Source organism: Oreochromis aureus, linkage group 9 (assembly GCF_013358895.1).
Source record: "Oreochromis aureus strain Israel breed Guangdong linkage group 9, ZZ_aureus, whole genome shotgun sequence".
Lineage (NCBI taxonomy): Eukaryota > Metazoa > Chordata > Actinopteri > Cichliformes > Cichlidae > Oreochromis > Oreochromis aureus.
Window position 1 is genome coordinate 39626786 of NC_052950.1, and position 17747 is coordinate 39644532.

Sequence of the window (17747 nt, forward strand, 5' to 3'; positions counted from 1 at the left end):
GATCATAAAGTCCTGAAACGAGCTGAACTCGGTCGTATCGCAGCGCCTTTCCCAGCCAGAGAGGTGAAAAATGAGAATGCAGAAAACATAAAACATGCCTTTAAAAGCAACACTGTCAGACAAGCAGCGCGTCCTGACACTGCAAATCAAACGCACCCCGGGAGGCTCGAACAGTGCGGGTCCAAGCAGGAGGCGGGATCCCATCCGTCTCCGAGTCCGGGTGGTTGCAGGATTAAGAATCGCTCGCTTTATTTAAACAGTCAGAGAAACACTGACGCGTCTGTTTAAACTGCTCGACTTCTCAGGATAAATCACGGGCTTGTTTAAATACCTCCACCTTCCTGCTCCACACACCGCCGCAGTGACACGTCTGCTTATCTGCACCGTCACAAACACTCCATCGATCAATCAGCCTCAGCGCTTTCATTTACCAGCTGACCCTGAACACAGCGCTGTACCTGCTGCAGGTAAGAGCAGCGCGTCTGCTCAGCTGATGTGTCCTGAGGCTCTGACTGAGCTTCCTGAAGTGTCACCTGAGCGGGTTTCAGCTGCCAGGTGAGCGTCACAGCGCCCCCACCTGTACGTCTCTAACACGGAGAGCCCTTACACTGCATTCATATCAGCACCTGTGGAGAATACTGAGAGCTGATTGGCTCATCGTCAGGTGGTTTTACCTGTGATGACAACAGGTTGCAGTCGATGTGAACTCCTCTGCCCGTCTTCTGCCGTTGCAGCAGGGCGGCCATGACAGCTCCGTGCGCATACAGCCCCGTCGCCAAGTCCGTCATGGCGACTCCCGGACGCACCGGGTCGCCGCCCTGCCAGCAGAAACAGAGGATTATGGGAGATGACAGGGACTGAGAGCCATCGTGGCTGCCTGATCCAGAAAGCTGATGTGCTGTAAACGTGTCAGAGTCAGTGCTGACATTTACAAGGACTCATTCCAGATTAATCCTGTGCAAAAGTCTTGAGCCACCCGTCATTTCATATACTAAGGAAATCTGTGCACAGTCTCATTATTATATGTATGAAAGTACAAACACAGTAAAAAAGGAAAGCTGCGTCTGCACAAGCCTGAAGCTGAACATTTGGTGTGAGCATGTTTGTTTCTATCTGTGCCTCTTTCTTTAGGACCGGACACTCAGACTCACCTGCTGCAGGTCTGCAGGCCTCACTCTGCTAAAGAAACAGGATCAAGTGATATGTGTGGGAACAAAGAGCCTAAAGGTCACATTTAAACCTGGTGTCTGTTCTGTGCACAACACTGGCTCGTCCCTCGAGGAAAATGCTCGGGTACAAGGACAGGACTGAAGGTGAGAGATAAAGCAGCCAATGTTTACAGAAGAACTCGGAAAGAGCTTCAGGAAGCTGGAGCCACTTAAACAATACAAGAAGGTCTGGCTGCTTGGAAGGAAACAGAGAAATGAGGGCTGAGTCAAAACCTAACTGTGAGGACATAACGTTTCATTCAGTAACTAGTAAATCAAAGAAACTCTAAACTGCTTCAACATTCTTCATCTGTTCATGACCATAAGTAACATGTGCCTGGCTTTTATTTTGAAAGCCAGAACAAACTGGGTTTCCTGTTCAGACTGGACAGTAACATCCACGTCAGGGATTTGTGGACACATCGTTCATGACGCTGTCTGAAATATCTGCATCCTAAAGACTGTTTCACAGTGTTTCATTCTCAGCTACGATGACGAGCCAAGAAAATGTTTAACATTTTAATTTGAAGTTGACTTTCTGCACTTCCTGCGTGCTGATATTTCTACAGCCGCGCCTCAAAGTTCTGTAAAGTGAAGCCAGACATCAGGTCAGAGTCTGACGTTAACATCACGAGTGTTTCATTTGTAAAGACATGGAAACATGTTCATACTCAGCAGGATCAGGACGTTACTGAGCGTGTGCGGTCTGAGTCTGACCTCGGGCCCGGTGATGTGCATCATCCCTGACACTGCCGAGGCGATGGAGTCGTACCCCGGACTCTGAGCGTGAGGACCGGTCTGTCCGTATCCTGAGCGCACACACACACACACACACACACACACACACACACACACACACATTACTGCCTCGGTGCCAGTGGGCTGGTTTCTCTCTGACCTGAGTGAAAACACAGCGGGGAATCAAACCATCGTCCTCTCGGCGTCTCCTCTTCCAGGAAAACCACATTCCAGCTGATGAGTCTGCAGCTGTGACTAAACAACAAGATGGATTTCCTAAACAGTCTGAGCTCAAAGCTCGATTTATATCGGGAAACAAAGAAAAATCCCACAAAGGCTTGAAAATGATAAGCAGCCCACAGACAGCCTGAGAAACAGCCGTGACCTCTGAGGCTTGCTGAGCAAACATCTGCAGGAGAACGATGTCAGTGTGAGGCTTCGTGCACGTCGTACGTACACATCTAAACATCTAACTGTCCTTGTCTCTGGTGGGATCAATTTTCCCAAACGAGCTTCATTTTTCATTCGATCAGATCTGAATCCAGCGACTCAGACCGTGAACTCATCAGGAGCGTCTGCTGACCTCAGATCAGGTGAACAGTAAACTCTTTTTCCCATAAACTTCTGTACAGTCAGGCTTCGTTTTACGAGTCGCCCCCTGCTGGACATTAAACAACATGCAGGTTTTATGTCCATGTTTTATGAACAGCCTGTTTAAATGTTAACAAGCTGATGAACCACATGGAAGATCCACACTCTGTGGACCCGTTCTTCCTGTGGAAGTGACACCAGAACTTAAACCTGCTGCTGCTCTTTGCTCTGCGGGACAAACGTCCAGGACGTCGCTCCGACAGCTCAGGATGCAACCAGGCCGTAAATCTGCCCACTGCATCCAGCTGCTGCAGCTTAATGAGGCCTCTTGGGTAATGTAGTTCATTTCTCCTCAATAAAGGACGGGAGGGGCTGGAGCAGTGAGAGCGACACAGAGAATGAGGGCAAAGGACACAAACAGGAAATGGAAAGAAAACAGAATAAAGGCAGGAGAAGAAGAAAGGAGGCGGAGCAGAGAGAATGAAACTCTTTCATCGTTTATGTCGCTCGTTTGTTCTCAACATATTTTCCATCAGCTCTCCTGACGGATGGGTTTTAACGGCACTCTGCCCAACTCCTCGCTCCACCCTGCAGGATCACAGTTCTTTACTCCACCCGAGGAGTGGAGTAAACCTCAGCAGCGCTCGTGTGGAGAGGAAGAGTCACCCTGTGGAAGAGTGACATACAGATTTCTGTTTGGAGACATCCATGAACTTCCTCTGAGCAGCTCCATCTCCATCCTCCACCCTCCCCCCTCTGCACGTGCTCAGATCACCTCCACCTCTCTGACTCTGAGCTGTCCTTCTGTCACACTCGTCTCCACCCACTCCACCCTGCCTGCTCTCTGTGGCTGGTTGACCGCAGGTATTTAAACTCCTCCACCTTCACCACCTCTGCTCTGTCTTGCTTCTCTTCTCTGCAGAGCACACCTCCACCTCTCCTGTGCTGTAACATCACAGCCTGCAGACAGGAAGCAGAGCGCTCCGGCAGGAAGTCTGTTCATACTGTGGAGTCTGACCCCATCTAGTGGCTCAGAGGGAGAACTGCAGGAGGTGGAGGTGTGTTTCCACAGCTCCTAAATCCATCAATACTGGACGTTCCACAGTCCTTCAGTCATGTGACTTGAGTGGGTGGAGCCTATCAGCTCTATTTTTCCACTCTGGCCACCCCATCTGCGATTTCCCCCCTTTATAGGTGCCTCAGACACACCTGGAAACACATGTAAGCCTGTTAAAAACTGTTACCTGTTATGGAGCAGTAGATGAGCCGAGGGTTGAGTCCGCTCAGCTGCTCGTATCCCAAACCCATCTGACGGAGTTTCCCCGGCACGTAGTTTTCCAGCAGCACGTCACACACTCCTGCGAGCTGACACACAACAAGAGAGTGGAACAGGCTGAGGCAGAAACACAAACCTGGTCACTGTGTCGTACCTGCTGGACGATCTGTGCTCCTCTGGGATGTTTCAGGTCCACGGCGATGCTCTGAAATCACAGTTCATCCCAAATGATCCCAAACACGGATGAAGCATCAGCGTGAGGTGAGCGATGGAGGCTGACGTTTGACATGTTTGATCTGTTTACAGCTGAAAACTTTACAGTTTGCAGACTGAACCCTGTCAGAGTCCTGCTGATGCTTAAACTGTTTCTAATGAATGTGTTTGTGCCGACTCGGCGCTCACACACTGACCTTCTTGTTCCGGTTGACGCTGAGGAAGTAGGCGCTCTCTGACGCCACAAATGGAGGACCCCAGGCTCTGGTGTCGTCACCTGCACCTGTTCAACAAAACGCACAAACACTGTCCCACAATGCTTTGCTCACAGCGGGGCAGGAATGAGGCCCAGCACTCACCTGGTCTCTCCACTTTGATCACCTGGGCTCCGAGGTCTCCCAGGATCATGGAGGCGAAGGGCCCAGCCAGAACTCTGCAAACATGAACATCCACGTTAGCGCTGAGCCTCCACACTGCCAACAACTCAGAGTGTAACTGCAGCGCTCACACTCACCTGGTCAGGTCCAGGACTCTGACGCCCTCTAGTGGCCGAAGGGTTTCACCTGAAATTCAGACGGAATCCCAAAGAGAAGGAGAGTCAGCTTTGGTGTTCCTGACAGGAAGACAGTGTTCCTGCTTCAGATGAGAACAGCTGAAACTCTGTGTTGGAGCTTTGTTAAATATCTGTGGGCCGGAGGCGGCACACCCGTGGGCCGGACTCACTCTGAGTGTGAAGTGAAAGCACAGATCAGCCTGACAGCTGCTGGGTTTTCAGACCCAGCAGCAGAAGTATAAAGCAGGAGGATTAGACTCCTCTGCGTCCTGCACATCTTCTCTGGTTCATGTTCTGAGCTTCTTTAATTCCTCATGTCACAGATGCAACAGGGTGAAAACCTTGCTTAGATTTTAGTCCACGTTAACATAGGGCTGCTCAATTAATCGAATTTTAATCTCGATTACGATCTGGGCTTCCAACGATCATTAAAAATAACTGAGTCGATTATTAGCACCTCCCTCGTGCTTTACTCTCGCGCTGCTCCCTGTGGTAAATCGAGCGCACCTCTCTGCGTTTCGAACACGCGTCACAACAATTAAGAGGACCCGAGGGAAGCTCGGAAAGGTAAGCAGAAGTTATTTGGAGAGGAGAGGATAATGGCTGCTGAAGAAAGAATGCCGCTGGTTGAAAAGAGGTAAAACGACTTCAGTGGTGTGGGAACATTACGGTTCACGCAGTCAGACGTGGATCAAGTAGACATAGTGTGGAAACTTTGCTACGGTGTCGTAGCTGCACCACAGAGCAACACTACAAATTTATTCAATCATTTGAAGACCGCTCACAAAGTGACGATCAAACAATGAAGGAACATAGAGAAAAACTCTCGACAACACCTGCTTCATCCTCACAGACCTCCATTCACGCTACCCTGTACAACGCGACTAAATATCCCACCAGCTCCCAGAGACACAAGGAGATAACAAACGCGGTAACGTTTTCACTCGCCAAAGACCACTGCTCAAATAACACAGTGAACAACTAGTATTATGCAGTTCACTAAACATAGATGTTTACATTTTTCATTTATTTTTTATATTGCAAACATTTGCACTGTTATCAGTATTTGCACACTATTTTATATTATTTTTTGACATCTTTAAAGCCATTATTCAATACATTGTTATTGTTAAATAAATATCGTCAAATAATCGAGATCTCAATTTCAGTGAAAATAATCGTGATTATCATTTTTGCCATAATCGAGCAGCCCTACATGAACATGAGATCACCATGGCATCACCATGGCATCATTATCCTCCACAGCCCAAAGCTGCTCTGCTGGACTGAGATCTGTGACTGTGAAGTCCGTCTGAGTGCAGTGAACTCATCGTCATGTTCAGGAAACCAGCCTGAGACCATCTGAGCTCTGACACACGGAGCTTTGTTTTCCTGCTGAAGGTGTGCTGAGGTCATAGAGGATGGATGAGGTCAGCAGCAGCAGCACTGACGCTCAGGTGGTGCTGACAGACTCCCCCACAGCATCACAGCAGCAGCAGCAGGCTGAGCACTGACACAGGCAGGACGGATCCAGGCTTTAAACTCTGAGCCGAGCACAGCAGGAAACCTTTCTCCATCTTCTGCTGTCTGTGAGTCTGTGTGAGCTGCAGCCTCAGTTTCCTGTTCGTACTCACAGGAGTGACACTCCTCTGACCTCTGACCTCAGCAGGTCACTTCCTGCCAGAGCTGCTGCTGCTTGCTGGATGTGAGCTCAGGGATGTCTGTGTGGAGATCTAAGCTGAGCAGCGGTTTCTGAATCACTCAAAGTTCCCTAAATCTGCTCTTCATCATGATGCACCGAAATGCTGCGTTGCGATTGGCTGATTAGATATTGGCCTTAATGAGTAGCTAAAGTGTACCTAATAAAGTGGCTGGTTAGTGTATTAAAAGCACAATTATGGGTTATTGTAAATGATTGCACACCTTAATTAGAAAATATTTGGATCACCGTTTAAATCGTTCTGTGTGTTTATTATTTCAACGTTCCCGCTTGACTGGGAGGTCTGTTTGTTGCAATCACCGGAAGTGGAGCTGCTCTGCGACAGCTTCACACACCGTAGCAGACTTTGACCAACAGCAGGTCAAAGTTCAGAAGTCCTTTTAGTGTAACACGCTTCAGAACATGCAGGCTCATTTACCTGTGTGCACGGCTGCATGGTTTGATCATGTGAGCAGCTGTTTGTTACCGATAAGCCGATCGGTCCTGTCACCGGATAACCGGACTGTTCGGCTAATATTAGCCAGCTGGCTTTAGCAGCAGGGCCGTACCTGTCTGCGTGCTGGACTCCCACCGTCCGCCCCCCGGGCATCTCAGCGGCTGCAGCGGCGACGCGAAACCAGCCGGACAGAGAGCCCCGAGACGGCGCTTCAGCACCCCGACACACGCCGACATTTTCCACCTGTTAGCATCAAGCTACACGAACGATGCTTCCGGCCTGAGCCTTTCAAAGTAAAACTCAGCCCAGACGCAGTCTTTTGTATGTCGGCTTAGGACTTGTTTCAGAGCCTTTTGTGGATGTTTGGCTTTAAATGGTCCCTAAGCTTCTGGTCTACTTTTATGTCACAGAGCTAAACATCAGTTTTTCTCTCAGATGAACCTTCGATTAATGAGAGAAGACGCAAACATCAATAAAACCACTTTAGCCGGATCTGCGTCCTCGTCGAGACAAAGATGGAAACGTTTAGATCGGTGTCTCCGTTACTGTCAGCATTTATTCTGCTTACCGGAGGGGAGCAGTAGCACGCCCACCTCCCGACCTTATTCCAAAGAGGAAGAAGAGAAAGCCCGATCACGTGACCTGTTGGCGGTAAGTTCAGACTGCGGACACATTAGAAGGACGTGGATCCGACGCAGAGGCTGATGGTGACCCCAAACTGACCTGCTGTAAGAGTATCTACTTCATTGATATTTATGTCATGACAAATGCGCGAGCACGAAAATAATCAGAGCAAGTCATTTCACATGCGCAACTAAGTTTGGCGCGCGCAGAACTCGGCAGCCGCGCGCACGTCAGTGCAGAGGCTTCAGACTCTTTAGAATTATTAACATTAAGTAACGCAGTGACAGCTGTCACCGCACAGCGAACAATCACTGTTAATAATTCATTCAGCGAACTTTATTTTTCACATTTAAAGTAAATACAACTCGGTTTAAGGCAGGAACCCGAAGTGTCCATCAAAGTGACCAATCACATTAGGACCTTTGGGCTCCGCCTCCAAACTGTCAAAAGTAATTTTATTTACACGAGCGGGATTCCTCTCCGAGCGCAGGGAGCGTGACGCTGCAGTAGCGCGTGTAAAGTAGTGGTGTGCGGATCGATCTTGAAATATCGATTCCTCCGATACCAATCATTTATGTTCTAGAATCGATTCTCACATTAAAATATCGATATTTTAGTAATTTAGGGTAAATTTGTAGTTTATCATTAACAGAAACACAGTGGAAAGAAACTATAACATTCACATTGTCTACATTCAAAGGAACTACTTCCTCTTCCGCCTTTCATAGTCATGTGCGAAATACGGCTGTATAAAGGTCTCGCAGCCGCTGGCGTGCGCACTCACAACAATGGCTGAGCCAGGGGCGGTTCTAGAGAAATTTTCTTAGGGTGGCATGAGGGTGGCAAAGAAATCAAATGGGGTGGCAAAATTAAAGCCTTTTTTCCCCCCAAACACATATGCAGGTGGTTACATATGGTTAAAATAATTCAAATGCAGTAAGTATACATGTTTTTCATATAAATATAGTCTATAACTTAATTATTGTCTGTAGCCCACATAATTACACACTTTAGTTACATAAAACATGTGAGTTTTGATGTTATGTACTGTATAGCCTGTATAATAAATAAATATGGAGCCCAATAAGTATAAAATCCAGAAAGCTACACAACATGGGGCGGTTCATTTACAAACACAAGTCTAACTTAAGTTTCACTGTTTTTTGTTAGAAAACAATCACATTGTTACAGCTTAAATTACACAAAATGTCAGAAATCTGCACTGTCATGAACAAAAATTTAAACCTAATTTTTCATGATTTGTTGGATGAACCCTCTGAGGTCTGAAATACAACTGGCCATTTTTGACTCCTTTTGAGTTTACGTTTGTATTTCACCCTCAAATTGTTTCATTTTATTTTTTCACCCTGCCTTGTTTGGGATCTTTTCAGCTCAACTGAATTTAGTTGTTTTTGTCACTGACATACTGCATTAGTATTACTGATCTGAAATCACACAAATAACTTAAAATCTTAGCAGTATTTTTTACCGTAAAACAACCCATAGATATGTTGAGTAAATATAAAATGTACATTTTGTAAACATATACAACTATTTATCTAAAAATGCAGCCAATACACCTGCCGTTGTTTTTTTTTTTTCATTTTGTACAACCATTTAAAAATATTACTATAACTAAAATGAGAGAACAATCAGGTGTCGCAATAAGATGCCTCACAAATGATGTTTGTCCACCAAAACACAGAGGAGAGCAGCACAGGGACAAACCTGCAGGCCTGACAACAGCAGGTGTATCACTCCGCTGGTTTTCTACTTAGTGACAGTGTTTACAAATGTGCCTTAGTGACATTCATTAGTGCCCTCACTGACACACAAAACAAAACAATGACTACACAACAGAACAACTACACAAGACAGCACAACACACTAACTATACACTCCACACTAAACGTCACAAATCTCCCACATCTAAAAACTCTCTCTCTCTCTCTCCCACTCGCTCTGTCTCGCTGCCGTTACCGTCACTCCCAAAACTCTCCCCTCTTCCTAAACAACCAAATCCCACATGTTGACTTTTTTGAATTGGTCGACATGGTGCATTTTTCCACCGATAGGAAAGAGGTGGCTTTTTCCCTTTCTTTACTTTTTTCACGCTGTCCTTAGAAAACGCTTAAACACACACACACACAAACGTGACGACAGTATTTAGTAAAAAGCGTGGCTTATATATATTATCATAACTCTGTATTTACTGGCCTGTAATTAAAATTTAAAAACTTTGAAATCCGAACTTTCAATGTGGGCTGAAATAGAGACTCAGCGTGGCTGCAGCTTGTTGCTTTGTCAGCTTACATCAGTCATGTGATTTGGAGGTGCAGCGTGTCCGTGGACCCCACAGGGTTAATAACATTCACCTTCCTTCCATTTCCAGAGTGTAACATCCAACCACCTGTGTAAAATCCGTAATTCCCATGGTGTTGTTCAAAATGTGCTCTGGCACAATAATAAACATCGCTTGCTACTGAAAACAAGAAAAAAGCCGTCCTGCTATGGGCTGAACCATTTGTTAATGGTGGAGGGGGGGACACTATGCAATATATTCAGTTTTAGCATTTATATTCACTGTTGACTGTAACTACGCTCAAACTGTTAATGCTATCTTATTTTAATAAACAACACTGTCATATGCAAAACTGGGGTGGCACTTGCCACCCCATGCCACCCTTCTAGATCCGCCCCTGGGCTGAGCGTAATTGGAGTCATATGCGGACTTATTTTACCTCCACAAACACCTGAGACGTGGTTTGCGATACATGTGGCAAAAAAGTGCTCCAAGAGTGAGGTGTTGTGGCCATACTAGGGAGACATTCAAAAGGGCTGTTGGGGTGGGGGGGGTAAACACATTTTACAGGGTTTATTTATCTGGATAAAATACGTTAAATGTCACCGTTATTACTGGCCGGCCCGGAAACAGCGGGGGTGTCCAAATTCAGAGGCTGCTTCCACCTGAGGACCCAGCCTTCGCGGTCTAAAGAACGCCGGGTACTCATGAGCTCCCTCAGTGGAGTGAAACTCTGCCGTCTGCTCCTTGCTGTTTAAAATATAACCGGGCGCTGGTGTAAACTCTCGACCGTCTCACACTTCTGTTTAATCATTTTCTGTTTGATGTTTATTCAGCTGTGTGAAAACCCCGGAGGAACCCTCCCGAGGGATTAATATAGTTAAATTTAATTTAATCTAATCTAATAACTTTAATCTCAGCCAAACTGATTTACTCACGAACAAATAAAACACTGAAAAAGCCAAGCAACATTTTGAAGTTATCAAAGTGACTTATATATCATGTTTAACCCGAGTAGTGAAAGACTGCGGGGGTTTGAAGACGATGTGTTGGTTGGCTCAGATATTTGACGTTTACACAGCTACATTCTCACCTGAAAGTATGTTAAAAGTTTTTTTGCGACCCAGAAAGAGAAATAAGAGTAATATTAAAACTAAGTCGTTGCCGCCATTGTTGGAAACTGGAATTGGCTGGGCCGCGCTATGAATTCTGCGATATGGTTTTTCAATTTTGTTGTCCGGGTGGAAAATCGGGAGAAATTCGGGAGAATGGTGGCTCCGGGAGATTTTAGGGAGGGGCACTGAAATTCGGGATTCTCCCAGAAAAATCGGGAGGGTTATGTATGGTTGTGGCGACATCACTAACCTTGTCAAACACCTCAGAGTAAATCATATCACAGAATATGACGAGCGTATGTTGAGACGAACTAAAGAGAAGGACAGGGACAGGTGCTGCTAGGGCGAGACAGACGTCTCTCACGGAGTCCTTTAGTGCTGCAGGCAGGCAACGTGTTCAAATAGCACAACTTCAGTTTTTTTTATTTCTATATGATGAACTCTGCATTATTAAGTGATAAGAACAAGTAATCTGATGTCCTGTAATCATTATCACGCTATAATTTGAGATTCAATAAAAAAAAATAAGTTTTTGTACAAAGTATCGGTATCGGATCAGTATCGTCGATACCACCCTGAATATTACTTGGTATCAGATCGGAAAGAAAATCAGTGGTATCGCATATCACTAGTGTAAAGCAAAGCAGACGCGCGTGCACGAGGGCTTCTTTGTGAGCGCGGCTGTCGAGGTCTACGCCCGCAAAATTTAATTACGCGCATTGTTACAGCATAATTATCATTCCATGGTCTCCGTGGGCCGTGGAGGGAAGAGTCAGGGTCAATACCCGTGGGCAGGGACGGACTGGGACTAAAAAACAGACCTGGACTTTGCCTGAGCCCGGTCCAAAGTAATTGGCATGCAGAAACTCGGCAACAATAATGCTCGGCATGAGTGTTACAAGACTTTAATTATGGTTTATGCTATCAAACCATCAAAATTATAGCAACAGTGCTGATGTTGACTAGATGTTGTATTAGAAGTATATTATTCTAGATCAGGGGTCTCAAACTCGTGGCCCGCGGGCCATTTGCGGCACACGCCACCTCTACTTGCGGCCCGCATACTGATGTGAAGAAATATTTTTTTAAAACTATTATACGAAAAATTATTTAATACGACGGCAGAGTGTTACAGGCATGGCCCTTTAAGACTGTAGCCTCATGGGCGGTGTAGTCCTTGCAGCAGGGAAAACGTGTGGGACCGCCCCTCCCGCTGTGTGTGTGTGAGCGTGAGGGAGGGAGAAAAAGGAGATAAGCACGAGTTGTCACCGAGCAGAAACGGGAGCTGGAAGCATGTAAATATAATAATAACCACTGCAGCCAAGAAGAGTGCCTGACGAGCCCATTTGTAAGTAAGCTATTAAGACTCGACTGTACGCTGTGTTCGTCTTTTCCTCCAAAACAAAGTTCTGCTGGAGCAGCCTTTCAATGCCTCTCTGTCTCTCGCTAGCAAGGTTGACCCAGACAGTAAAGCTAGTTCCCGGCTACGAGCCCAACACAGAACCCGAAGTATTATCCAGAGGTCTCCTTACCACGGTTCAGAGCCGCGGACCTGGCCGAGGTAACAAGAGAGTGCAAACATGTTGAGGGCTGTGTTAGTTCGGTGAGAGATTTATTTGGAAAGAAAACAATTTTCACTTGCAGTCGAAAACTAATGTGTACGCTTATGTCTGCATTTTTATTTTGTTAAACACAAACAAAATTGTAGCAAAAGTGCTGCCACGTGTCTGCCAGAAAGAGCTGTTTATTTGGTAGCTCAATGAAACTACTGTACTATACTGCTGAGTGACTGTCTGCTGCTCGTCAAATACATTTCATTGCAATGCTGACTCTGTGCTAACTTGCATATGACAAATGAAACTGAAACTGAAAGGCTTCAGATAGTTAAGATTTAAATAATTAAATTAAATAAAACAAACACAACATTACATTTTAGGAAATATTAGTGGGTGTTTTCTTGTTTGTTTTTTGTACTACTTGAACACTAAAGTGGCCTCCAATGAGATGACGGTGCCAGAAGTGGCCCGCGGCTCATTTGAGTTTGAGACCCCTGCTCTAGATTAACTTGAAGACTCACATAGAAATGGAGGTCTCAACTAGGGCTGCCACGCTTAGTCAACTAGTCACGATTACGTCGACTATTAAAATCGTCGAAGACTGATTTTAATAGTCGACGCATCATTTGAAGCTTTGTAAGATCACAAAAGACGCAGGAATAAGTAGGAATAAATCCCGAAGAAGAAGAAGAAGCTGTGTCCCAGAATTCATAGCGCGGCCCAGCTCAGTTTCCAACAATGGCGGCAGCTAGTTAGTTTTAATATTACTCTTATTAATCTTTCTGGGTCACAAAATAAACGTTTAACATATTTTCATGCGAGAATGTAGCTGTGTAAACCTCAAATATCTGCTCAGTTTATCAAGACACCACATATTTTCAAAAGCGCTCCGACGTTTTCGGAGACGTCTGTTACCCACCAGCTCGATAGCTAACCGGGGGCAAGGCTCACTAGAGCCGGTGAGAACACCGGACTCCCGGCAAATCGTTTTCAAACCCACCGCCGTCTTTCGCTACTCAGGTTAAACATGATATATGAGTCACTTAGATAACTTAAAATGTTATTGTTTTGCTTTTTTTAGTATTTTAATTGTTCCTGAGTAAATCGGGTTGGCTGAGATTAAAGTTACAGTTTTTACACAGCTGAATAAACGTCAAGCAGACGACTGATTATCAGAAGTGTGAGATGCTCCAGAACATACTCCGGTGTCCTGTTATATTTTAGATAGCAAGGAGCAGACGGCTGCGTTTATTAAACTCCACCAAAACAATCTGCAAATGTCATTAAAATTTAATAAACTATCATCTTGTCTTTATTTTTAGTTAGCACATACCTTAAACACTTAAAGCTGTAAGCTAATGATAGTTATATAAGAGCAGATGCTGCTGGTGCAATCAGCTGTACGTTGTACGTCCAATGGATGATGATCTGATTAGTCGACTAATCGCAAAAATAATCGGTGACTAGTCGACTATCAAATAATCGTTTGTGGCAGCCCTAGTCTCAACATACTGCAGTCCCTCTGGCTGAACCAATACAAAACAGTTATCTGAAACACAAAACACATAGTATAGTAGTAGTAGTAGTATAGTATAGTACTGTATTCAATTCAATTCAGTTTTATTTATATAGCGCCAAATCACAACAAAAGTCGCCTCAAGGCGTATGAGTTATGATAAATCACAAGGCCTGAGTAACCCAACCTTAAGTGTTCATTAAGGTGTTTGTCACAGATATAAAATAAGCTCAGAGATTAAGTGGGTGTTATAGACAGGGTGATTAGTTTATGTAAAAATGTAGTTTGTTGTTGTTCTGGTTTACGTGCTGAAAATGGTTTTATTTGTGTATGTTCATGTGTTAGACTTGTACATAGTTAACCATATATGATCAAATAATGTTGGATTTGCAAGCAATGAAATTTGAAATAAGGGGGTAGGAACAAGAAAAGGGTAAACTCATCCTACTCCTTTTCGAGCACACGCATTCTGTAGACAAAGATATGTACATGAAAACTTGATGATTTTTAAGTTTTGTTTTCTTTGGGTTTTTTGTTTTTTTTCTGTTGTTATTTCAATTATATTTGCATGTTCGAAATAAAATTATATCTATATCTATCTAAGTATTTTCTTCAACAGGTCACTTTTTTCTGCAACTCTGTCTATGACCAAGTCATTGTCGAGGGACATGAGGATGTCTTTCTCTGTAGTCATAAGCCTGAATGCTTCCAGGTGACTGGGTGCTTCTTATTCTACTTTTTATGTGTTTGAGAACAGAGAAACTTCTCTCACATGTTACCTGTGTCACAGGCAGAATAAGGAGGTACCTGTACCTGGCTGTGCTGCTAAATATGTCGGTTAGTCTGTGACATTTAGAGGCTTCAGCATCTAATGCCCGCAATTTCTTTTCTCTTGCCTTCTCAGCCCCACTCTTTTCTTTCCTTTTTTTACTTGCAGCCGCGTTTTGCATGGTTTCTTTCCACCGTCTTTGCCTCCTACTCCACTTCTTCTTCTTCTTGCCTGGCAGCCACAGCCAATGCAGCTGGTATCCAACTTAGAGATGTAGTGCTGCCCCCTAGAGTACTGAAGTGTGAAAGAGAGAAAAAACAGGTGTTGAAAGCATGCGTGGAGAATGGTGGGCCGGCCTTCCTGGAGTACCGGCCGTTCTGTGATTCTCCAGAATCCACAGATGCCCAGTCCGCCCCTGCCCGTGGGTACAGAGCTGATAGCTTAGGATCACTTTACTCTCTCCTCTCAGAGTGAAGTGAAGACGGTGATGGAGGAAGAGGAGGAGGGCGCAGAGAGGAGCAGGTGGTCCCAAGAAGAGCCTCCATGTTTCAGCAGTGACCCTGAACCTCCAAAGTAAGAGTGCGCTGGGTAACAGATCCTGTTAGTGTAGCTGTGTGTTCACACTGACTACTAAATACTTTTACTTTGAAATGTCAGGCACACTTACACATGTCACCAAACCAGACACACATCAGGCAAACAGTATGTATGCATATGTATTAACTCACCAGCTGCAGGAACCAGAATCAGGTAAGGTCCTCAGGTCACAGGTGAAGCCTGAGTGTGTGGTGTTTGCTGTAACTGGGAAAATCGGGAGGCCTCCTTGTGTAGCGTCACCCAGAACAGTGGGAAAATACTCGTGTGGACAAACAGTGCAGATTTTTATTCAGACTTTTATTAATTTCACTTTACTGCAGGAGGTCGTTTGACTGTTACCCCAATATGTTGTTGTTGTCAGAGTGATACAAATGAAAACGTGTGTGTGTTTGCAGAGGTCAGAGGTCACAGTCTCCAGTAACATGCTATCTGTCCATGAGGAGTGACTGGTCTCATGAACAACCTCCATGTTTCAGCAGTGATCCTGAACCCTCAAAGTAAGAAGCAGTTTCTGCTGCAGATGACCTGATGGAGTCTTGTTCAGTGAATCATTTACACGACTTTTATCACAGAATTTATCCGTGAGTGCGACCTTTAAACTGTCTGTGTGTGAGGGGAGAATGAAACCAGACAACAGAAAGGCACAAGTTAGAGAATCCAGAGTGCTTGGAGGAGTGAAAGGACTTGGTCTGAATAGAGCCTGAGTGATGAGGCTCACTTAGCCCATGGCTCATATTGGTGGGTAGGCAGGGACTGAGTCTGGAGGTGTGAGACCTGATTGACCTGAGACACTGACCAGGTCAATCAGGTGGTGTGCGGGGTCGCCTGTGATGGCCCTGGTTTACCTGAGACGGGCAGATAACTATATTTAATAAAACAGCTGGACAGAAAAACACTTTTTCAAACACCAGTTTCTCCACTTTGACTTTTCTCTGTGACCATCAGAGCTTCTGCACAGTGTCATCACATTTGGATGTTTGTCACTGACAGTCAATGATTTTACTGATAAAGAAATGTGTTCACAGAGGGAGGAAGAGGAAGAGGAGTGGTGTTTGTGAGGAGGAGCAGCTGTCCTGCTGTGCTTTGTGTCAGGACGTCCTGAAGGATCCAGTCTCTACCAGCTGTGGACACTGGTTCTGCAGACAGTGCATCTCCTCATACTGGGACCAGTCTGCTTCATCAGGAGACTCCTCCTGTCCCCAGTGTGGAGAAAGATCCAGAAGCAGAGCTGGACTGCAGACAGCCAGTCAGAGCAGCTGTGTACAAAGTAAGACTGAACATCTGTCTGCTGATGGACTCGTTTCTGAAAACTGGACTTCTTGTTGTTGTTCAGACACTGAAGAGTTTTCTTTCTGTTTTTCTTTCTTTCAGCAGATGTTGGTCTGCAGGAGGTTTTAGATGAACATAAGATCAGTCTGAGGAGGAGATGTGAACGTGTGACTGAAGGAAGTGATGAAACAGGAAGTAGAACCCTCCTCAACACCATCTACACTGAGCTCTACATCACAGAGGGACAGAGTGAAGAGGTTCATACCCAACATGAGGTGAGGCAGCTGGAGACAGCTTCCAAGATGGACGCCCTCCATGACGCTCCAATCAGGTGCCAGGACATCTTTAAAGCCTTCCCTGACCAACAGAGACCCATCAGAGTGGTTCTGACCAACGGCGTGGCTGGTGTTGGAAAAACCTTCTCAGTGCAGAAGTTCACTCTGGACTGGGCAGAGGGCTTGGAGAACCAACATGTCAGTGTGGTGGTTCTGCTTTCATTCAGGGAGCTGAACCTGATCAGAGATGAGCAGTACAGTCTTCTGGAGCTGCTCCATGTTTTCCATCCAACATTACAGAAGGTCACAGCAGAGAAGCTGGCTGTCTCTCAGCTTTTGTTCATCTTTGACGGCCTGGATGAAAGCAGACTTTCATTGGATTTCACCAACAGGAAGCTGCTGTCTGATGTCACACAGAAGTCATCAGTCAGCCAGCTGCTGACAAACCTCATCCAGGGGAATCTGCTTCCCTCGGCTCTCGTCTGGATAACTTCCCGACCTGCAGCAGCCAATCAGATCCCTCCTACATGTGTGTTGACAGGCTAACAGAAGTACGAGGCTTCACTGACGCCCAGAAGGAGGAGTACTTCAGGAGGAGATTCAGTGATGAAGAGCTGTCCAGCAGAATCATCTCCCACATGAAGACATCCAGGAGCCTCCACATCATGTGTAGAATCCCAGTCTTCTGCTGGATCACTGCTACAGTTCTGGAGCACATGTTGACTACAGAGCAGAGAGGAGAGCTGCCCAAGACCCTGACTGACATGTACTCACACTTCCTGCTGGTTCAGACAAAGAGGAAGAAGAACAAGTACCATGAGGGACATGAGACGAGTCCACAGGAGCTGACGGAGGCTGACAGGGAAGTTCTTCTGAAGCTGGGGAGGCTGGCGTTTGAACATCTGGAGAAAGGAAACATCATGTTCTACCAAGAAGACCTGGAGCAGTGTGGTCTGGACGTGACAGAGGCCTCGGTGTACTCAGGAGTT

At 45.6% G+C, this 17747-nt stretch overlaps 1 protein-coding gene across 2 annotated transcripts in view; it reads right to left on the reverse strand.

Moving 5' to 3' along the window:
* The window catches only part of sugct (succinyl-CoA:glutarate-CoA transferase), a 77148-nt gene extending 70107 nt beyond the window's left edge, over positions 1–7041 (reverse strand). For both annotated transcript variants that reach the window (XM_039617130.1, XM_031741594.2), the window contains exons 1-8: positions 6848–7041; positions 4541–4589; positions 4386–4459; positions 4224–4309; positions 3968–4018; positions 3782–3902; positions 1926–2017; positions 675–818 (exon numbers count right to left, since the gene is read on the reverse strand). In XM_039617130.1, the coding sequence (XP_039473064.1) occupies positions 675–818; positions 1926–2017; positions 3782–3902; positions 3968–4018; positions 4224–4309; positions 4386–4459; positions 4541–4589; positions 6848–6971 (741 nt within the window). In that variant the 5' untranslated portion in view covers positions 6972–7041. The remainder of the gene's footprint in view (positions 1–674; positions 819–1925; positions 2018–3781; positions 3903–3967; positions 4019–4223; positions 4310–4385; positions 4460–4540; positions 4590–6847) is intronic.
* Positions 7042–17747: the final 10706 nt, after the last annotated feature.